At 51.6% G+C, this 22,496-nt stretch overlaps 1 protein-coding gene across 4 annotated transcripts in view; it reads left to right on the top strand.

Annotated features, from left to right (window-relative positions):
• OSBP2 (oxysterol binding protein 2) overlaps positions 1–22,496 on the top strand; it is a 120,310-nt gene that overhangs the window by 27,433 nt on the left and 70,381 nt on the right. The window contains exon 1 of one of the 4 annotated variants that reach the window (XM_043436435.1): positions 21,208–21,551. The exons of 2 other annotated variants lie outside the window; for them this stretch is intronic. Coding sequence is in view for 1 of the 2 variants with exons in the window: in XM_043436428.1 (XP_043292363.1) it covers positions 22,388–22,463 (76 nt within the window). In the remaining variant the exon portion in view is untranslated. Of the gene's footprint in view, positions 1–21,207; positions 21,552–22,387; positions 22,464–22,496 lie in introns of those variants that run through there. One more of the 4 variants, XM_043436428.1, reaches the window with a different exon arrangement.

Raw genomic sequence — 22,496 nt, 5'->3', positions numbered from 1 at the left:
TATCCACTCTACTGTTGGGGACGTCTGCAGCGTATGAACTCTTAGTTGTGGCATGTGGGATCTAGTTCCCCAACCAGGGAATTGAACCTCGGCCCCCTGCACTGGGAATTTGAAGTCTTAACCTCTGGACCATCAGAGAAGCCCCAGAAACCCCCATTTTTAATATACATTCCAGGCAGTGCTCCTGTCAGCCCCCCATGGATCTCCTTTTGAGAAACACGGTCTACTCAGACTTCCTGGATGGCTTGCTGCAGCCGTCTTGCTTCCCCCATTTCCAAATTGCACGTTTTCCGTGGAATGAGGGTTGAATTCTGTTTTACTACATGTGTTTTTTTTTTTTTAATGAACGGGATCCAGAGAGACGACAGCGGTGCTGTGGGGAGTCCGCCCGGTGCACTTGTATCTGTATCCTTGGCCGCTGTCTTCCAGATGTAGGTGCAGCCTTCTCTCCACCTGAGAAGAGGGACTGTGTCTGTACTGGGAATGCCGCACCCTTCGCCACAAAGACTCTCGGCCCCCCACCTGGACTGAGAGAGTGGGACTGTGGGTGTGAACTGTTGGTCACTGAAGCTGACAGCAGCAAAAAAGGCGTTGCTGACCAGAGGGTTTGGCTTCTGTTTCCCTGGTGGCCCCAGGATGAACTTTCAGTGGTACCGGGGGCAGGGCGGTGGGCAGCTCGAGGTGGGAATTCTCGGCTTGCTTTGGCTGTAGGTCCGGGGCCCCCAGAATGTCACATGGCCCTCTGTACAGATAAACAGATCTGTGCCTAGTTTGGGGAGGGTGAAGTCTGTTTCGGGTTTCTAGCCCTTTGGATTAGGAGGTGTCCAGCGTTTAGGTGTTCAGGCCTCGAAGCCCCTTGTGGTCTCAGCACTTCCCTCCAAGCTTCCAGCCCAGGTGAGAGGCAGGCCGTGTCCTGGCCTGTAGTCCTTGGCTCACAGGTTGCAGGACAGAGGGGCTGAGCTCACCCAAACCCTCTGAAACTTGGATGAGTCAGACTCTCTCTCCCTCAAACTCTTCTCTGCCCTGACTCACATCTGGGCCACTTCATCCAGTAAGACCAAGGGAGGCAGTTAAGATTTCCCCTCAGCGATGCCAGGACAGGAAGCTGAGCTCACTCCACTCCACTTCACGGGCCCACCCCTGGTGTCTGGGGAGAGAAAAGTCTGTGCCCAGTTTGAGAAATGAGGCCCTGGGAGGGGGGGTTGTCAAAATCGAGGACCAGCCTCCTCATCCTGAGGGCTCGTTGCAGGCAGGCCAGTCGCTCTCACGTTGCAGCTGTAGCAGCACCTTGCATGGAGTTGTTGCTCAGTAAACATCTCAGCCAAAAGAGGCATAAAAGCCTCAGGAGGGCGCAGGTGGACTCAAGGAGGCTGCAGAACCCGGGCACTGGGACTTCTCAAAAATCTTGTTGTTGTTATGGAAAACTTACGACAAAACAGAAGCAGACAGAAGTCTCAGGAACCGGCCCATACTTGTCACCAGTTAACTCAATCTGGTTCCTGTGCCTCTGCCTTCTTCCCTAATCCTGCATCTTTCTGAACATTTGTCAATGTTTCAGGGTGCGTCTCTAAAAGATAAGGATGCCTTTTTAAAAGTTTAATATATTCAAGGTACCGTTGTCATATCTGAAAAATTAACAACACAGTGCACTGAGGCTTTTTTTTTAAAGGAACTTGCACTCTCCCTGGTGACTCAGAGGATAGAGGGGAACCAGAAAAGGGGGTCAGGGCCTGAGAAAAGGGGACACACATGTGCTTCCAGCAGAGAAGCACAGAGTCTGAAGAAACCAAGGGGAAAGTTAGTGTCTCTGGGAGAGAATTCTGGCTTTTCCGGAAGAGGCAGGACTTGGCACAGGGCAGGGCTTCCTGGAAGGACAGAGACCTCTGAGGGCTCAGCCTCGCCAGGGGGCCTGCAAGGTGGGGAAGGGATGTGAGTTGGAGTCAGTTCTCAAGTGTCCTCATCAGCAAAGGCGAGCGCCACCAGAAGGGAACTCAGCAGAGCGACAGCGTTCTGTTGTGTGAGAGGTGTTGACAGTTTGGGTTCGGATGTGACCCTGTGCCCATACAGATGGCAGCGGCTTAGCCCCCGAGGGACTCATGTAAGTCGGTTCTGGCGGAAGAGGCTCAGGGTAACTGGGTCACTCACCAGCGAGCTGGAATGTACACGCTGAATGCAAGCAGCTTGACAGCTCAGTTCTCAGGGAGGCTGAGCTGGGTTTTCAAAGCGAGGGCGGTGTTTGTTCCGACTCTTCCCACAGACCCTCTGCCAGCTGGCAGAGCCCAAGGGCCCATGGCCCAGAGGTGGCCCCCTTATTTCAGTAGAAAAAATAAGCATTCTGAAATGTTTGTGTTGGAGGTGGACTTCGTAAGAGGATTAGTAGGTCAGAGTCGTTTGACCAGAAAGGTAAACGAAAGAGTCACTTGTCTGCATTGGGTCCATTCTTACCATTAAGATGCTTTAAGTGTCATTTTCCCACCAGGGCAATTATCCTGATACTAATTGCTTCCTTTGTAACTAAAGGGTATAATAGCACTTACCTTTGTAATTATCAGATTGAGAAGGCTTGTGCTTTGTTGCCATTTAGATGTTAACCTGCTGGTGGATCTGTGGGCATGAGCTCCAGTCTCTGACGTGGGTGGGGTTAGCAGCTCATTTCATCGCTAATGGCAAAAGTACGTGACCTGAACCCAAGGCGAGCTGGGATGGGACATCTTCCTGGGTTCCTTCTGCACTCGACTTTGCCAGCTTGAGCTTTGATTTGGAGAGAAACTTACAAAGCTCAAGGCTAGGCATTCGGGGCTGTGGAACCAGCAGGCGGGGGTCTTCCTCACCCCGCCAGGGGGCATAGCTGAGTCTTATTTACATAATGGTGTGCAGGGCTGTGGCTTAGTAAAGGGGGCACAAGATTTGGGATCCTAGTTTGGCCTTGAGTCATTGTGTGACTTAAAAATAAATTTTGAATTATGTTAGTTTCAGGAGAACAGCAAAGTAATTTAGTTATATATATGTATGTATGTACGTATGTATTTACCCCACTCCAGTACTCTTGCCTGGAAAATCCCGTGGATGGAGGAGCCTGGTAGGCTGCAGTCCATGGGGTCACTAAGAGTTGGATACGACTGAGCGACTTCACTTTCACTTTTCGCTTTGATGCATTGGAGAAGGAAATGGCAACCCACTCCAGTGTTCTTGCCTGGAGAATCCCAGGGATGGAGGAGCCTGGTGGGCTGCCGTCTGTGGGGTCGCACAGAGTCGGACACGACTGAAGCGACAGCAGCAGCAGCAGCCATGCATGTATTTTCTTTTTCAGATTCCTTTCCATTATAGATATTACAAGATATTGAATGTAGTTCCCTGTCCTGCACAGGGAACTTATTACTTATCTAGTAATAGTAGTGTGTATTTGCTAATCCTAGACTCCTAATTCATCCCTGTTGCCCCCACACACACTCTCCCCTTTGGTAACCATAATACTATTTTCTATATTGGTTGTGAGTCTGTTTCTGTTTTGTAAATAAGTTCATTTTTTTTAAGATTCCACAAATAAGTGATGTCACTTTTTATTTGTCTTTCTCTGTCTTACTTCACTTAGTATGATAATCTCTAGGTCCACGCATGTGTTGCACATGGCTTCATCCACTCTTTCGTGTGGCTGAATAATACTCCATTGTGTACATATACATATTTCTTATCTTCTTTACCCATTCCTCTGTCGGCGGACACAGGGAAGACTCAGGGCTTCCCTGGCTATCCAGTGGTTAAGACTCCAAACTTCCACTGCAGGGGATGAAGTTTCAATCCCTGGTCAGGGAACCAAGATCCCACATGCTTCACAGTGTGGCCAACAAGTAAATGAGTAATAAAAATACAAGGACTCTTAAAAGCATCCATTTGAGACCACTGTTGCTTCTCTGTCCTGGCTGTTGTGAACATTGGGGTGCACATACCTTTGTGAATTAGAGTTTTCATCTTTTCCATTGTGTAACATTTTTTAAAAATTTACTTGACTGTACAGGGTCTTAGTTGCCGCCCATGGGATCTTCACTGCATCATGTATGATCTTTTGTTGAGGCGCACAGACTCCCAAGTTGTAGCCCTCGGGCTCTGTGGCCTGTGGGATTTCAGTTCCCTGACCAGGGTTTGAACCTGTGTCCCTTGCACTGCAAGGCTAATTCTAAACCAGTGGACCACCGGGGAAGTCCCTTCCGATGTGTCGCTTTTGACGAGGCCCTTAACCTTCATTTCTTTGCTCCTCAAAGGCAGGACCATTGCCTGTGTCTTCAGGTGGTTGTGAGGGTAAGTAGTGATCATTGGCAGGGGCGTCCAACAGCAGAAATGGCCACTATGGAGGGCGGTGCTGCCAAACACCCAGGTGTCAAGCTCGCCAAGTGGCTCTTGTTAGGAATCTGCCATTTTCCCAGGACCATTCTGTGAGACTGCCTGAGGTTAAAAAGGGTGTTCCTAAATATTTCTGCTTTTTAAGATAAAAACCTTTATTGTTTTGTAAAAAGACTGAAGGGAAAAAAGAAAAGTGCAAACCATACTGGGAAATGAACAAAAGGGAGAAAAATCTCAAATCTACTAACCTAGAAATGATCACAGTTAAATCTTTACTGAATAGCATTGCAAACATTAATTTATGCATACAGATGCATTTTTGTATATAATTTCACACCACTGGGAAAATTCACAATATTCAATATTGTAACTGGCTCATTAAATTCAACATGTTGCAGACGTTCTGGGCCAAAAAAATATGCATCACTTTTTATTATGGAAGCTTTCCAGTATGTTCCATGCAGTATATCTAACACTTATGCCATACACAGTCCCATGTTCTTATCACGCACCTTCCAACAATGATCAGTTCATGGCCGATCGTATTTCACCTCATCCCATCTTCTGGTCACCCTTCATTATTATTATTTTTTATTGTGATAGATACACATGACATAAAATTCACCATTAGTGACATTTAGCACGCTCACAGCATCGTGCAGCCGTCACCTCTAATTCCAGAACACTTTCATCATCCCCGAGAGGAAGCCCCATGCCCATTAGCGTTTACTCCCTGTTCCCCGCCTCCCTCTGCTCCTGGGAACCACTAATCTGCTTTCCCACTGTTATTTTAAACCAAACCCCATCTGCAAATATTTCACATGTATCTCTAAAATCCAAGGACTCAGGGCTTCCCTGGCTATCCAGTGGTTAAGACTCCGAACTTCCACTGCAGGGGATGAAGTTTCAATCCCTGGTCAGGGAACCAAGATCCCACATGCTTCACAGTGTGGCCAACAAGTAAATGAGTAATAAAAATACAAGGACTCTTAAAAGCATCCATTCGAGACCACTGTCACACCTGCAACAACAATTCTTTAATCTTATCACTTGTTCGGGTATCTAATTAAAATGTCTTTTTTCTTTCTTTGGCTGCACCCTGGGACATGTGGGATCTTAGTTCCCTGATCAGGGATCGAACCTGCCCTGCACCCCCTGCATTGGAAGGCGGAGTCGTAACCACTGGACCACCAGGGAAGTCCCTGTAATGTCATTTTTAGCAGTGCATGTTATCCACTGGGTGGATATAGCACAGTTTAATCAAACATTTCCTCAGCCGTTCGGGTTGCTTGCCGTGTTTCCTTATTATCCAAAAAAGCACTGGGACAAGCATTTCTGTGCTCACTTTCTCTTTCCTTTGGCTCTGGTGTGATTATTTCCTAAGGGTAAATTCTTAGAGAAAGGATTACTGGGTTGAGTGCACACTTTCCACTTTGATACTTGGCGAGTTATAAAGGTTGTTCCAGCGAACACTGCCTCAGCAGAAAGTGCGCGGCGTGGCTAAGGGAAGGTAAACCCACATACACCCTCCAGTGAGCCTTGGCCATCATAGCTTATCCAGAAGTGCCCATGCTCGTCCATTTGTATGGAAACGCCCCCTCTGCGCCGGGCTCAGGGCCTCCCAGATGCGATCACAGCTCAGGGCCATCGACTGACAACCACACTCAGGGGGAAAAGGCCACAGCGCCTGCGGCGACAGCCCAGGCAGCCCGTCCTCGGAGGGAGGCTGGAGCTGTCCCCAAGAGGGACGTGTTCAGGAGGCCCGGAGGGCAGAGACGGGCTGGTTCGCAAACACGCCCGTCAGTCTGGAAGCCTGGGGCACTGTGGGAGAGAAAATCCACACTCTCCTGTGGAGAAGAGGAAGGAAGGGGGATCCGGCGGGAAAAATCATCCTCCGCTCTTGCTTCAACTTGACTCTCTGTGCCATTAAAACAGGACAGGAGAGGCAGTTTGCAAGAAGCAATGAAAACACTGCCATGATCCGGCCATCGCTACTCCCTCCCAGCTCCCCTCCACCCTTGGTGGTGTGGCCTGTGGGTTCTTTGAGGACCAGTATGACCTTCTGCGGGGCTTCCCAGGTGGCTCAGTGGGTAAAGAACCTGCCTGCAATGCAGGAGACGCAGGAGATATGGGCTCACTTCCTGGGTCAGGAAGATCCCCTGGAGGAGGGAATGGCTACCCACTCCAGTATTCTTGCCTGGAGAGTCCCATGGACAGAAGAGCCTGGTGGGCTACAGTTCTTGAGGTGGCAAAGAGTCGGACACGGCTGAAGTGACGGGGCCCACACGACCTCATACTTCTTCTCTGTGCCTGCGGTCAGCACATCCCACAGACGTTTGACAGGTGCTTCCGAAAAGTGGCCCCAGGCAGCCCTGCCCCCTTCCAGCCTCTGCCGTCCGGGCCTGCCTGCACCTCCAGGGCCGCGCTTGCGGCTGCGGGAGCTGCACAGACGAGACTCTGAGTAACAGGGACCCACACCTGCCCTCCCTGAAGGAGCTCCAGAAAACACAGGAAGCACTTTGAAAAATAATATAATCAGTTAATTATCTTTGGCTGCGCTGGGCCTTTGTTGCTGCGAGTGGCCTTTCTGTCTCTGCGGTGCTCGGGCTTCTCACTGCAGTGGCTTCTCCTGTGGCTTCCAGGCTCTAAAGCACACAGGCTCAATCGTTGTGTTGCACAGGCTTAGTTGCCCCAAGGCATGTGGAATCTTCCTGGACCAGGGTTTGAACCTGTGTCCCATGTATTGACAGACAGATTCTTATCCACTGGACCACCAGGGATGCATTTTTTAAACTTTTTTTTTTTTTAAGATGGACCATTTTAAAAATCTTTGTTGAATTTGTTACAATACTTTTTGTTTTTTGGCTTCTTGGCTGTGAGGCATGTAGGATCTTACCTCCTTGATCCATGATCAAACCTGTAATCCCTGCATTGGAAGGCGAAGTCTTAACCACTGGATCACCTCTGAAGTCCCAGGAAGCACTTTTTTTTAAAAAAAAAAAAAAAAAAGCATGTCCAGTTTCTTTCCAGAATGAGGTAGCAATAGCGCCAAAGGGACAGAGCAGGGTCAGCCTCGAGCTTGGTGATGGGGCGCCTTTGGTGACAGGTGCCCCGCCCGATGCCCCCTGCCCAGCCCCGCCCTTTGCTTCTCCTCCCCTCACGCCCTGTCCAGCTCCTGTTACCCAGAAACCAGCCCGTTGCCCTTGCTTCAGACGCGCTTCCTGCTCTTCAGTGTTCCTCGGCTTATTATCTTCCCTCTTACATATGTATTTCATGCGTGCCCGTCAGATTCTCATTTAATACCAAGCGAAAACCCTTAATCTGTCCGTAGTCTATTTAAAACCAAATGAAGGTGCCTGAACTGCATGATCGCCCAGGCTGGGCGCTCAGTCCTCATGGGGCTTACAGGCCCCAGCCAGCGGAAAGGCATGGTTACCAGTGTTATTTTAAAAACTGCGCGTCGTCCAGTGTCATCCAGTGGCGTTTCCAGCGCCAGGCTTTTTGCAGTAAGTGTGTGCAGTGATCCATCTCCTCTTGGAAAATGGCCAGGCGATTGTCCAGAGTGGGGCACATTCGGTCACCAGTGAGCGGCGGGGCTGCTAAAACTCTGAGCGGTGCGTTGTCCTCGGCTCAGCGCCTACGGAGTCGCGACTCGTCACTTGCGAGACGAACTTGTGAGACGACTCGTCACTTGTGAGACGGGGACAAACGCCACAGGGCTGAGACCCCGCCGTTCCCCACAGCCCGCCGCAGTACGCTCAGGCCACTGAAACGCCGTTAAACCCTTTTGATTTAATCCCCTTGGCGTTTGTGGATCTGACTTCTGTCACACCACTGCGTTTCGAGCAACCCAAAAGTAAATGCCGTGTGCCAATCTTATTTTAATATTAATGGATTTTTCCTGTCCCACTAATCCCCACCACGGGAAAGGAGTAGTGAAAGCCATGCTCACAGTGGAAAGCAGCGGCCCTTGCCCCCAGCCTTCCATCCTTCCTGCGTCGTGGTCCCCGCCACACACCGAATCATTTGTCCTTGGGCTCAGACCCCAGCCTGGGCTGTGGGCGTGGAGAGGCCGTTCTTGGGGGTCTCCTGGCCAAGGTACGCACTGTCCACCTCTCCACTGGAGCCTGCGCTCTTCAGACACACGCTGCCTCTTGGTGTCTCTGTGTAAGGCGACTGCAGGTGGGCCGGAGCGTCCTGCCCTGGGGCCGATCGGAGGGAGAGAGACCCGTTAAGGAGCACACCCGTTTCTTCTCCCAGCACCCTGCCGCCAAGGCTGACCCCGGGCGGTGCTGGGTCTGCTGCAGGCACGGCTAGGGCGGCGGCTCAGTGAGTCATGAACGGTCTGCTGAGAGGAAGGCGCTTCATCCCTGTTCACAGAGGCGACCTCAGCGCCTTGCCCAAGATCTCTGTTAGGAAGTGGGGGTGCTTTGATCAACATCTGTCCGCTCGGCTAGACTGCTGGCTCCCAGGAGTGTGCAGAGCGCAGGGCCTGCCACGTGGTCGGTGCCCAGGATTTGAATGACCGTGTGAGCAGTGGTGCTGAAGTCCCGATGTAGAGTTTTGCAGCCTCGGAGCTGTGCTTTGCTGCATTCCCTGGATGAGGACCCAGGGAAGAGCAGGAGCAGAAAGCGTCGTTTTGCTTGCTGCCTGGTGGGGTAACCCAGGAACAGAGAGCTCTGCTTAGACGCTGGCCCTAATGCTTGAAAGAGTCACTGCGGCTTCCCCAGAGCCCAGTCACGCTCCCGCCTTCTTGGGGTCACCTCTGTTCTATTGCATTGAGCCTTGTGGAAAGGGAAACGGGACATGTGAATGGGATTTTCATTGGCCATCGTGCTCATGTCCTTTTGCCTAAAAGCAGCTAAAAAAGATAATCTGCAATCACAAATTGAATTCTGTCTGGAGAACACCTCTGCCTCACACGGCAGTCAGTCCTGGCCGGTTAGGGCGGGGATGCCCCGGGGAATCTGATTGGTGGTCCCGAGCGTCATGGCCGGTACGGTGGCCTCATGTGGGCTGATGGGGGGGGGGGACAGGTAGGGTCTTCTCAGTGAAGGAAAGTGGGGCCTTCCCAGGGGACAGCTGGGCCTTCAGCAGGGGCATGTGGGAGGTCTGACCCCACGAAGGTGCTGGGCCTTGTGGCCTCGGTGGCTTGCAGCGGCTGCCCCAGCTGCGGGGTGTGGAGCACAGGGTTTCTCGGTAGACAGCCTTTCTCTGTCTCTCTCTGTCTTTTTAAAGTTAGCTTTCCTTTTTTAGAAACTGAGGTATCGTTTTTTCAGAAACATTTGTTTATTTTCATGTGGCTGGGTCTGCTCTCAGTTGCCGCAGGCAGGATCCTTTGTTGAGGCGCACGGACTCTAGCTGTGGTATGCAGGCTCGATGGGTTGGGCGCATGGGCCAGCATGTGGGATCCCAGTTCTCCGACCAGGGATTGAACCCAAGTCCCGCAAATTCTCAACCGCTGGAGCACCAGGGAAGTCCTCAGAATTGAGGTATAATTGGTGTACAACCTCATGTAAGTTTAAGCTGTAGAGTGTGTTGATTTGACACACTTATGTATTTTATTTTCTTCTTCCAGTTTTATTGATCTCTTAGACATAGAGCACTGTGTAAGTTTAAGGCATACAGCATCACGATTTGATGGGCAGCCATTCTCTTTGGTCCTCAGTACGTGTTTGTTTTAATGCTGTTGCTGAGCGTAATCAGTTCAGTTCAGTTGCTCAGTCATGTCAGACTCTTTGCAACCCCATGGACTGCAGCACGCCAGCCTTCCCTGTCCATCACCAACTCCTGGAGCTTGCTCAAACTCATGTCCACTGAGTCAGTGATGCCATCCAACCATCTCATCCTCTGTCGTCCCCTTCTCCTCTTGCCTTCAATCTTTCCCAGCATCAGTGTCTTTGCAAACAAGTCAGTTCTTCTCATCAGGTGGCCAAAGTATTGGAGTTTCAGCTTCAGCTTCAATCCTTCCAATGAATATTCAGGACTGATTTCCATTACGATTGACTGGTTGGATCTCCTTGCAGTCCAAGGGACTCTCAAAGAGTCTTCTCCAACACGACAGTTCAAAAGCATCAATTCTTCGGCACTCAGCTTTCTTTATAGTTCAACTCTCACATCCGTATATGACTACTGGAAAAATAGGCATGCCATAACTGCCTTTGGGCTTCCTAGGTCACGCTAGTAGTAAAGAATCTGCCTGTCAATGCAGGAAACATAAGAGATCCAGGTTCAATTCCTGGTCCCCTGAAGAGGGAAAATGGCAACCCACTCCAGTATTCTTGCCTGGAAAATTCCATGGACAGAGGAGCCTGGCAGGCCACAGTCCATGGGGTCGAAGAGAGTCAGACATAGCTGAGGGTCTGAGCACAACTCCCTGTATTTAAACTATACAATTTGCTAAGTTTGATGTATGTACATACCTATGAAACCACCACCACAGTCAAGGTTAGGGACATATCCGCCACCCCAAACTGCCCTGTGTCCAGCCCCCCCGCCACCTCCCCAGGCCACACTGACCTGCTTCCAGGCACAGCGGCATTTATGTTTTCTGGATGGTGCACAAGTGGACTTTACAGTGAGTCTCCTCTTCCTCTCCGTTTGGCCTCTTTCACCCAGCGCAACTGTTTGAACTCCACTCAGGCTGTGCACACATCACTGGTTTTCCTCATTGTGGATTCTGCTGGGGATGTGCCGCGGCTTATCCGCTGCCTCCTGCCTCAGGGCGTTGCCAGGTTTTGGCTGTTGCAGGTAGAGCCGCTCTGAACATTCATGTCCAAGCATTTGTGTGGACAGGTGCCTTCCTTTCTCTTGGGTAAATACCCAGGGGTGGCATGCCTGGGTCAGAGGGTAGATAGATGTTTAACTCTCTAAGCAGTTGCCAAATTGTCTTCCAAAGTGGTTCTACGATTTTATACCCGCACCAGCCGTGTGGGGGAGTCCAGGCTCGGGGAGACCGAGTCAGCCTACTCAGGAAAACCTGAGGAAGTGTTGAAGTCAGGTTTTCTTGATAAACATACTCATCTCACCATTTTTTAAGTTATTTAAAAATACGTATTTATTTTTGGCTGCACTGGGTCTTCGTTGCTACGCAGTCTTTCTCCCGTGCAGTGAATGGGAGCAACTCTTCACTGCAGTGCGGGGGCTTCTCATTGCGGGGGCTTCTCTGGTTGTGGAGCAGGAGCTCTAGGTGTTCGGGCTCAGTAATTGTGGCCCAAGAGCTTAGCTGCTCTGCGGCAAGTGGTGGAATCTTCCTGCATCAGGGATCAAACCCACGTCCCCTTCATTGGTAGGTGGATTCTTAACCATTGGACCACCAGGGAAGCCTTCATTTTGCTTTTTAAAAATGATTGGACATTTTTCTCAGGCATTACAGCATTTTATATGTCCTCTTTGCTTCAAAGAACAAGGGGCCTGTGCACAGGTCACATTCATCGGGACCCCTAGTGTGGAGGGGGATCAGGAGGGTCACTGTAGATACAGACTGTGCCTCTTTTCTTTCCCCTGGGGCCTGAAACACCACATCTTAAAGTAAACAAATAGCTCTGCAATACTGCTAATACTGTCGCTCCCAAAATATGACTGATCATGTAAAATCTTTGCCTTAGGGAATATTTGAGCAAGAATGCAATTCATGGAGATTCGTTATTTTTGGAAATAGAGAAACCATGACACCTTGATGGAAAACATGCCTTTTCTCAACCTGGTGTTCCTTGCCAACCCTGACCCTGGGACCCAGAAGCTTCCCAGAGCCCTGCGACTTAGGTCAGCCAGGCAGTGCTGGAGTGGACCGCCCTGTCTGAGAAATGAGCCTGGTCACTCAGGATTGCACTAAGGGAAAGTGATCCCCAGGACGTGAGACCTGCAGAATGACTGCTTCCTCCCACGAAGAGGCCTCAGAAACAGCAGTTTTTGCAGACCATGTTTGTCCTTTGACGAGTTTTAATCATAGATCTGGAGCAGGCAGTGCCTTCTGAGTTAAAAAACTTGCTTTCTTGCTAAATTTTATGGAGATCAGTATATTTTAAGTTATTACACAACAAATGTGTACCGCACATCTCTCTGTGCCAGACAGTGTTAGGAGATAAAGATTGAGTGGAAAACAAAACCAGGCTGTGCAGCCAGGGACCTCATTGCCTGCTGGGAGAAGGCAGGCAGAGCCACAGTCACGGTGGATTGTGTCTAACAAGTTGACCCGGGCAAAGCAAGCACAGTGAAAGGCACCTAACCCAGTCTGGATAGTCAGGGAAGGCTCCCTGGAGGAGGTGATGCATAAGCCAAGACCCAGAGGGCTGATGGTGAGTAGAGTGCAGGGGAAGTGAGACTCAGAGGTGGCAGAGAGCATGGCCGTCCTCAGCTGAAGACAGTTCTCGGTGGCGGGGTGGGGGCAGGAGCAGGGAGGAGTGGGGAGGTGAGGATGTCCCAAGATGATGCTGGAGAGACCAGCCCAGGCCAGATCCTGGGTTGTGAAAGGCCTCCCCAGCCAGATTCCCCTCTGGACCCCAAGGGCTGCCGGCGGGAGGTGGAGAATGTGTCAGAGTGAGGCTGGACGGTGGGTCCAGGTGGGGGCCAGTGGGTCCAGGTGGCAGGTGATGCCAGCCGGGGGTGGCGGCCGTGGGGAAGGAGAAGAGTACCGGGATCTGAGTGAGCCTCAGGGGCAGAGCCGGGCTCTGTGTCCTGTCTGCTCCTCGTGGTGTCTCAAGTGCCAGAACCCAACTGAACTGGGATCCTGGCTGTGTCATAACCCAACCGCCTCCCAGAGTAGGAGATGGCAGCCCACTCCAGCATTCTTGCTTGGAAAATTGCTGGGACAGAGGACCTGGCAGGCTGTAGTCTGTGAGGCCACAGAGAGGCGGACACGATGGAGAGACTGTGCAGCAGAACTCCGTCCCCCCGCTCAGCCTTTGCCTTTATTTAGAAGAATCGGGCTCCTGTGAGGACGTGTGAAGTGTCAGCACTGCTTGGCCATGTGGCACCAGTCCAGGCAGCAGTGGTGATGGTGGTGATGGTGGGGACAGTTTGATCGGCTGCAGAGTGCCCTGCGGGTTAGGAAAGGGGAGGGGAAGGCGTCCTGCCGGCCCCTGGGGTCTCCCGTTTCCCTGGTGTCCCATCAGTCCCTCTGGAACCGCTACCGGGGCACAGGGTGCAGAGTCCCACCAGGTTCCCAGGGAGCCTCGTCCTGCAAGGATAACCTTCAGCAGGGAGCCCCTGGGCCTCTGCCGCGTGGCGAGCAAGTGGTGGCCGGTGCGCTCAGAGCGGGCCCCGGGCTGTGGGCACTCAGCGTCCTCTTTCCAAAGGCCGAGTATGCTCTCGGGTGGCTGACAGACCAGCCAAGGCCTTTGGTGTGATTGACTCTGACAGACTCCAAGAGGAGCATAAAACGAGTCTGCAAGCTCAGGCTTGCAGAGCTCCCGCAATGACACGTCCCCTTTCATGTAAAATTAGATTAGCCCCGTGACTCCAGCATAATGAGTCTCTAATGCCGGGGACCGTGGTAATTAACGCGTTGTAAACGTTGACTTTTGATTCAAGGCTTCTTGGGGAGGGGGGTGAGTAATTAATTTTAATAGCTTTGAACAAATTTACATGAAATATAAAAGGGTGGAAAAAAAAAAGCCTCAACATCAGCTCGTTGATGGATATTGAACTCTGCTGGTCGCCTCAGAGTCCGCACCATGCCAGAAGAGTGAACGTGAAGGTGTGCTCCTGGGGCTGATGCATCAGCTTCGGACTGTAGAAGCCTCTCAAGCGAGCCACAGCCTGAAGGGAGGCTCCTGGAGGGTTCACTGCACCATCTCTGAGGTGCACCCTGGAGGCCTCAGGGAGAGGTTCTGAAAGGAAACCCAGCGCTGACCAGAGGAGAGGCCCTGAGTCTGGCAAGCACGTGGGGACCGTGTCCTCAGCACATGCAAAAGCCAGGATTTCTGGGCCGTGAGATCAGCCCTTTCTTAGAAATGACCTAGCCCATCTTCTTTCCAGACTGCACGTCTTCCGCTCTTTCCAGGGGCCAGTAGCCAACACACATGGGCAAGGTTTCCTTTCCACTGACCCCACCAGCTCAGGGCAGATAATGCCGAGAGAAAAGATCAACCTACAGAGCACAAAATATCAGGAAAAAAACACAGAACATAAAAGAGCCCCTGGGACAGCCTGGTGCTGCTCTGAGGGGTTCAACACGTAGAATAGGCATTTGATTGGGCTCCCCAGTCCCCCGGAGAGCCCTAAGGGGAGAGAAATGTTTGACTGGAGGTGGTTTGGGTGCAGCCCTTCCGGAAGGCAGCCCCACAGACTGGAATTCTGATGGGCAGACCTCAGTACTAACCCTGAGAACACAGCACACAGCAAGATTTCCTTTCCTTGAGATTCTTTCTCTGTAACAGCTTTGCCTCCTCCTCCAAGTGGAAACTCTGTTCCCGTTTTAGAGTGTAGTTTAATTTGATTTTGTGCATGTTGTTTGAGGGTGGGAGGGATGTGAATCTTGTGCCCTTCTCCATACACGCAACACTGGGAGTTGTCCAAAAGAAACAGAGGTGGTGGGGGTGACTCCGTCCCTGCTGGTCCAAGGCGGCTGGGCTGTGGGAAGACGATGTGGGCTCCTAGGTTGGCAGACGCAGAACATTTCGTTGTAGGTGTCCATGGGTGGTGGGCTCTGTGGGCTGGAGGCGGAGCTGGCTGGATGACATGCAGGGCTTATTGTTAGGTTTGAGCCTCAGCCTGCAGGCATTCCCAGGTCAGGAAAGACTCTGGATATGGAGCCCCACATGACGCTGCTTTTGAGCCCTGGTTTTTAGGGAGAGAGAGAAAGAAAGGATGGCAAAGACTTGACAGCCTGAAACGGCGTCACCCGTTCTGTAGAAGTTTTAGCTGCCTGTCTAGCTTGCACACATACGTGCTCTATGGTGGACCCGGGGGGAGGCAGGAAGGAGCAAAGCCAGAGTGCCCTTGTTAGTCCTGAGGCTTCGGGGTCTGTCTGTGGGAGCTGGATTTGGAGCGTGTGTGTTTGTGTGTGTGTGTTCCCTCCCGTCTCCACAGCTGCTTGCTCTTATGGCTCGGGTGCTGGTAGCTTTCAGGTCATATGAAATAGCAAGACTGTCAGCAAAACGCAAAAACCAACCCTACAGGAATGCGGCTAAGTGCATTTTACTAAAGAGAGAGGGAGAGAATTGGGGGAAGACTTGATAGGTTATTGGTTATTTGCTTGTTTTTCGGTTTGAGATGTAACTTTCTGAGACTCCACTGGCAAATGAGGTCAAGGGTCTTTTCAAGACCAGCAAGCTTTGGAATAAGCCATTTAAAAATCAGTTAATGGGTTTTTCTTCTGCTATCTCTGGGCTTGCCCCGCTGCATAAAATGGCTGCCCTGAAACTAAGGGAACTGAGAGCTGGTAATCGGAGTTTTAAAATTAATTATTTGGCTGCGGCAGGCCCTAGTGTGGCACGCAGGACTTTGATCTTTGCTGGTAAATGAACTGTTCATTAAAATTGATTGTTTTCTTTCCTCTACACATGCTTGAGAGACTCAGCTCATATCAGAGAAATAGCCCTCTTGAATCATTTTCTATTATGCAATATATATATTTTAAATTAATTGATTTGGCTGTGCCGAGTCTTAGTTGCGGCATGTGGGATCTAGTTCTGTGACCAGGGATCCAGCCTGGGCTCCCTTTAGTGGGAGTGTGGAGCCTCAGCCAAGGGACCACAGGGAAGTGCCTGATAATTGGTTTTTAAAGGCCATTGCTTGGAAGGACTTTGACAGTCAGGGCCAATATGATCCCTGATCCAAACACTGCCCTTATCCGGTTGACAGACCTTACACATACTGTGGGATCCTAGATACAGTCAATCCTGCCTCTTTATGATATCTGTGCCACAGTCCTGTCCTGTGAAATATTTGTCGATCTTAATTCTACTTTGTGGATAGAGAAAGTGTATGGAACGGCAGAGTGCCTTAGCTAGCTTGGATTGGCAAGACAGAGATGGTCACGATCGTCTCCGAGGGCTGGGCACAGGCCAGTGGGGGTTATAGAAGCCTTTGCAGTGAATGGCTTGGTTCAGAACCCAGCTAGCCTCCCTCTCTGTCCCTAGTGGGTATATATCACCAAAGTCAGCAATAGAGTCAGAGGGCTGATGATTTTTTTTAAAAAATCTGTAAGCATTTATCAGAGCAGCAAGAAACTCAGTATTTAAGAACCATGTACAGAAGCTTCAATCACCAGGGTTTGCATGATAAGAAATCATTTATGAATACAAGTATTTTTTCATTCACCATCTGCAGTCTCGTTTACTGAAGAAACTGAGATTATAAACCTTCCTGCAGTTGCTTCCTGCAGACATCCACTTGCAAGCCCACGGACAAAAGTTTGCATTTGTATTTTTTAATGAATCGTCTCTCCAGGGTTTAATTAGTCATTGTGGCCATGCATGAATCATTCACAATCTGGGTTTGCCACTAGTGCATGGCAGTTAAACTCAGATGAATAGAAACAGTATTTTCCAGCAGAATGTAAAATGCTCTTTGGCCAATTATCATTGGTTGACAACATGTCTTATAGAGATAAAAGTTGATTATTGGCAGCTGTTACAAGTTTTGGTTTGGGTTCTTGTCTGTCGGGGAGAAAAACAACACACAAGCCTCAAGTATCTTGTTTTTCTTTTTACAAAAATTTGTTGATTTTGGCTGCACTGGGTCTTCGTTGTGGCACTCGGGATCTTCGATCTCTGTTGCCACACGTGGGATCTAGTTTCCTGACCAGGGATTGAACCCAGGCCCCCGGCATTGGGAACGAGAAGTCTTAGCTCCTGGACTGCCAGGGAAGTCCCCTCAATTATGTTCCTCATGGCACGTTGAGAACCCAGAGTCTCTAACACTCCCCAGCCCACCTGACATCAGAGAGGTGCCTGGAGCTCGTGAGAGTAACGTTAACGATCACTGCCACATGCCTGGCATTTCTACATGCTCTATGCGTCATCCTTCAAGTGCCCTGCCCACAGTCACCAAGCTAGTAAGTGGCCGAGCCTGGCCTTTGGACCCAGGTCTGGCTGTCGGCAAGTTCTCGGCTCCATTCAGTGTACCACGTTACCTGAAAGCCGAAGGTGAGAGTGACTGAGGTTGCATTTCAGCTAAAACGACGATGTGGAAAAAGTGATTAAAAATCTTTCACCCAATTTGGGAAAATTCATGGCCATTATTTCTTCTCTGACTGCTTCTGACCTGTCCTCCCTCCTCTTCCTTTTGTGGGACGCAAGATACACACATTTTAGACCCTTTGACCGTCTGCCGCGTGTCTTTTGTGCTGTTCTGTCTTTTCCCTCCTTATTCTCTGGATGTGTTTGATTAGCCAAGCTTTGAGTTCATTCATCTTAATTTCTGCTTACCCCTTCTGCTATGGAGCTCAGTCAGTGAGCTCTTAATTTCAGATACTGTATTTTTAAATCCCAGAATATCCATTTGACTATTTTTATAAATTTCCAGTTCTATTGAAATGCTCCGTCTATGTTCCCATCTTGTCTTTTCCTTTTTTATTTGACTTACTAACCGTTGTTATTTTGAAGTTGAAGAAGTGAAAGTGTCAGTTGCTTAGTTATGTCCAACCTTTTGCGACCCCATGGACTGTAGCCCACCAGGCTCCTCTGTCCCTGGGATTCTCCAAACAAGAATACTGGGTTCCCATTTCCTACTCTAGGAGATCGTCCCAACCCAAGGATCGAACCCGGGTTTCTTGCATTGCAGACATCTAGATTCTTTACCAGCTGAGCCACCAGGAAGCTCACGTTAATGAACTCTTCATTTCAGATACTGTATTTTTAAATCCTAGAATATCCACTTGATTATTCTTATAGACTTCCAGTTCCACTGAAATGCTCCATCTATGTACTCATCTTGTCCTTTCCTCTTTTTTATTTGACTTATTAATCATCGTTATTTTGAAGTTAACTTCTTGCCAGTCAAGCTGCTTAGGACACACTCGACGAGCCAAGTGGCTCTTCTCACTGGCTCCTGACATTTCAGCCATCTGTATTTCTGAAAGTCTACATGTCTCATCTCTGGTTTCCCTAACTGCCCAGGCGCCCCGTGCAGGGAGAACACTAACTTTCTGAGGACTTCCCAGGAGTTGTGGGGATATGCGCCTACAGAGTTATGGAGCTTATCTGCTTCAGATCTCTTGGTTCAGAGCCATCGAACTGAGAACCCCTTGGCTGGGAAGTTGAACCCTACTTGGTCAGAAGCAGGGTGATGGCATTTCAGGCTCATAACGGGGGCAGTGAGAGTCTTTGCCAATGTCTTAGGAAGAGTCAAGTGTCCAGAGGGGAGGCAGAGCGCAGGTGGCAGGCTGCCGTGGCGGGCCAGCAGAGAGGAGGAGGGCCAGGTCCAGGCCCCCCGCAGGGTCAGGAGGAAAGGACCGGCCGAGGGCTGGAGGAGCCGAGGCAGGCTGCTGCTGGGCGGGGAGGAGGGGCTGCCCCATGCCAGTGCTTGGGCTCTCAGGGCCCAGCAGGGCACCGCTGGCTGGGAGGGCAGAGCGCGGGCCTGGCTAGGGTTTAACAGCCACAGCAGTGCTAAGGGTGGCCTTCCCGGCGGGTCAGGAGCAGGTTACTGGTCGTCAGCAGCAGTGGCAGTCAGTCTCCCCACCAGGACGAGAGTGTGTAGTGAGAAGGTCACCGCTCGAGACCTGAGCCTCGGGGCAGAGCGGGGAAGACATCCTGGGAGCAGAAGTGTCTTCCTGCTTTTGTGGACGAGAATCTGTGGCCTGTGTCCCAGTTCTTTAGGCTTTTCCAGAACCTAGAAAATAACTGAATAGAAATTTAAAATCTTGCTGTATGACTTGAATTGTTTCTATTAGTTCCAAATCGTGAATATTTGGGGGTCTTCAGTATAAATGTGGCCTGTCATGTCAGCAGAAATTCTGGGCTTTGTGCTAGTGGGGTGTGTGTGGGGCGGGGGTGGGGAAATGGACTTCCCTCGGTCTCTCATTGGCCTCTGGTATGGTGAGGATGCAGACATGCTGGTGATTGCTGGATATGCCATACATTAGACAAAGGAATTAAACTGAAGGAATCATTTGTTACAAAATGCTCAGGGAAGTCCATTCCAAGTGAGGAAATGCACCAAGATTTGAGACTCTCCTCAAAAGTGTCAGTATGTCCACTTGGCAGTTGTTGGGTGTTTGGAAGGCAGCTGGGAGGTACCCCACCCCCCTCATCTGATGCCTGTGACCATTGAAGCAGGAAGCCTACACAACGCCATGCTGCTGGAGCCTGACTTGTGTCTTTTTCTGTAAGACAGTGCATTTATTTATTTATTAATACTTATTTATTTATTTGACTGGGTCTTCGTTGTGGCATGCAGGGTCTCTGAGGCACTGTGGGATCTTAGTTCCCCCACCAGGGATCATACCGACATCCCCAGTGTTGGGAGGTGGATTCTTAACCACTTGACCACCAGGAGAGTCCCCTGACTTGTTTCTTATCTTGGGATTTTGATGCTATGCTACCTTAAAGGGGAAAAATGCTCTTGGAAGTAGTTTTCAAAGGAGAAAAAGAAGATAAGTTAAAAGATTATTGAGGTCGTGGTTTTGCTTATCTTTAAGGTACCACGTGTGGCTTGTGATTCTTCTTGCTTGGTGTGAAAATGGAAGGAGCCCCTCTCCCCCTACCCTTTTCTTCCTGCCTCTTTCCCGCATGGCCCATGCCCACTCCTGCGCCGTTTGTGAGTGGTCAGCTCTGTGCTCTTGGCGTAGCTGCCACAGTCCATGAATGCTTGAGCAGAGTCCCTCGTGTCTGCTTGGACAGCATTTATTAACCTTGACTTGAACTCATTCCATTTGGTTTTCCCCCTTCAAACTGGAGCCTCTACCAAATGGTAAAAATGCAGTTTTCTTTGGACCTGAATTAATGAGGCATAAAAGTTGTTCTAAAGAGAGTTAAGGCAGGAGTGGCCAGTTTAGGCCAGTGAAGGGAAGGGTCTCCTCCTCTGGACTCCAGAAAGGCTTGAGGGAGGTCATGAAGCAGGCGGGGGCTGGGTGACTGTCCAGTCTGTGGAGTCCCCTCTGCTTGGCCAGACAGGCTCGGTTTTCTCAGACTTGCAACCAGAGGGAGCCCCCCACACCCCGCCCACCGTCTGCATGTCCCATAGGGAAGCTGAGCCTCGCTGAGCGCGGACGTGAGGGTGGCCAATGGTGGCCGTGTTTCTGGTCTGTGGCAGAGGCCGAGTCAGAGCCGGGGGTCCCCCATCAAAGTCTGGGATTTTCCTGGCCGGGGGTGAGGAGCAGTGAGCAGTGGGAGGGATTTGAGCAGAAATGAAGAAATGTGGAAGCAGTTCCGTGTGACGTCACCAGGCCCAGAGCAGCCCCATCTGTTGGTTGATTGATACGCTGGCTCCAAGGATATGAGGGAGGGAATTGGATTCCAGGTGAGGAGGGGGCCCTCCCTCCCTGGGTTCTGAAAGGGACTCTTAATTGATTAACTCCTCGCATTCCCAGGGTGTATGACAGTGGGGAAAACGAGGGCTTGAGCCAAGGGCCACCCAGGGGCCCCTCCCTGTCTGGGTTTCTGGTGAAGGGCCAGCCTTCTTTGGCCTCCATGGGGCTGGGTAGCACCCTTACGCCGGGTCAGGTTCCGGGCCATGCTCGCGCATTTTAAGAGGCTGAGCTGCGCTGTCCGCCGCCGTCCTCGTTCCTCCACGAAGAGAGCTAGCCTTTGTCTAGCCTGCTGGGCTGGGGGAGAGCTAGTCCCTGCTTGGGACCGGGCTGGAAGCGGCGTGTCCAGTCCTCCGGGGACTGGCGAGTGGCCTCGCGGGGAGCCCTTCGCTCTTGGAGAGCGGGACCCTGGGGGGCGGAGGTGGCCTCATAAGGCTGCTGGGGAGGAGGCTGGAGGAATGAGGACGCGCCGCGCCGCGCCCCTGCCGCGCTCAGGCTGACCGACCGGCGGGCGGAGCGGGGCGCGCCGCTCCTCTCGGCTCGGTGGCGCTCGGAGCGCGCCGCTGTCCGCGGTGCTGAAGGGGCGGCCGCGGCGGAGAGGCTGGCGCGGGGCCGCCGGGCAGCACACACCCAATCCAGGGACCGCCCTCCTTCTCCCGTGCTCGGCGCGGCGGTGGAAGCCGGCACTGCACCGAGATGGACTGAGAGCGCGGCGACGGAAAGGCGGCGGCGGCGGCAGCTGCAGGAGCCCCCGCAGCCTCGGGGCCAGACCCGCTTCCACACCCAGGAGACCCTCCCTGGGGTGAGTAAGGGGCAGGCGCAGCCGGGTTGGGGCGGACGAGTACTGGAGCTTGGGGGCTCTCTTGGGCTTTAAAATTTCCCTTCCCCATTGTAAATTTCTTCCAGCCCTGATCTTGAGTAGCCTACAGGGCTAAGGGCTCAGATCTCTGCCCTGGTACTTCCCCAGCTCTGGGGTAGAGGGCAGGCCCCTCTGCCCTCACAAGCAGGGGACAAAGGGTTCAGCCAGAAGTCTAAGGACGGTCACAAGGCATGTCCTCCTCCCAACCCTGGGGGCAGCTCACTGCACGGCACTGGGAAGGGCTGTTTGTCCAGGCTGTTGTCAGAAGGGCAGCATCTTCCCCTCTCTGTCCCCGGGGGGACGGCTCTGGGCAGCCTGGCCACTGGAATTCAGCCCAGACAGAGGCCAGCCATCTTTTAGCAGGGAAAACAGGCTTGAGCCTTCACTGGGGCTGCAAGCGAGAGGTCAAGACCTGGCCCTGCCTCCCCCCAGTCTCCTCAGACACCTGAGCTGCTGTGACCAGGACTTCGGGGCCAAGGGTCACAGTGCACCTGGCCGTTGCCAGTGGGCTGGACTCAGGCAGAGGAGCTCTGGAGTGGACACTGGGCAGGCACTCCCTGCTAGTGTGTGTGTGTGTGTGTGTCTGTTTTCCCAGCACGCAAAGGGGATTTTAAACTCCGGTGGTGCCTGTCACAGGGAAAGCCCTTCTCCAGCCGGCCTGTGCCTCTGAGTAAGCAGTGTGAGGTCACGCTGGTCAGCTACCCAGTCAGAGGAGCCCTGGGTTTCCTCCGTCCCTAAAGCTGCCCCCCTCCTGCCTTCGCCACCCGCTGGAGGGGGAGATGTGTTTAAACTTGATGGGTCACCTCTGCCTTCGATCCCACCAGCATTCGGTTCCCATCTCCATCACCTGGCAAGGTCAGACAGAGAGACCTCTTTATTCCTGCTGGG

Source organism: Cervus canadensis, chromosome 1 (genome assembly GCF_019320065.1).
Source record: "Cervus canadensis isolate Bull #8, Minnesota chromosome 1, ASM1932006v1, whole genome shotgun sequence".
Lineage (NCBI taxonomy): Eukaryota > Metazoa > Chordata > Mammalia > Artiodactyla > Cervidae > Cervus > Cervus canadensis.
The sequence above is the reverse complement of the archived record's forward strand: the minus strand, read 5'-3'. Positions and strand labels throughout refer to the sequence as shown.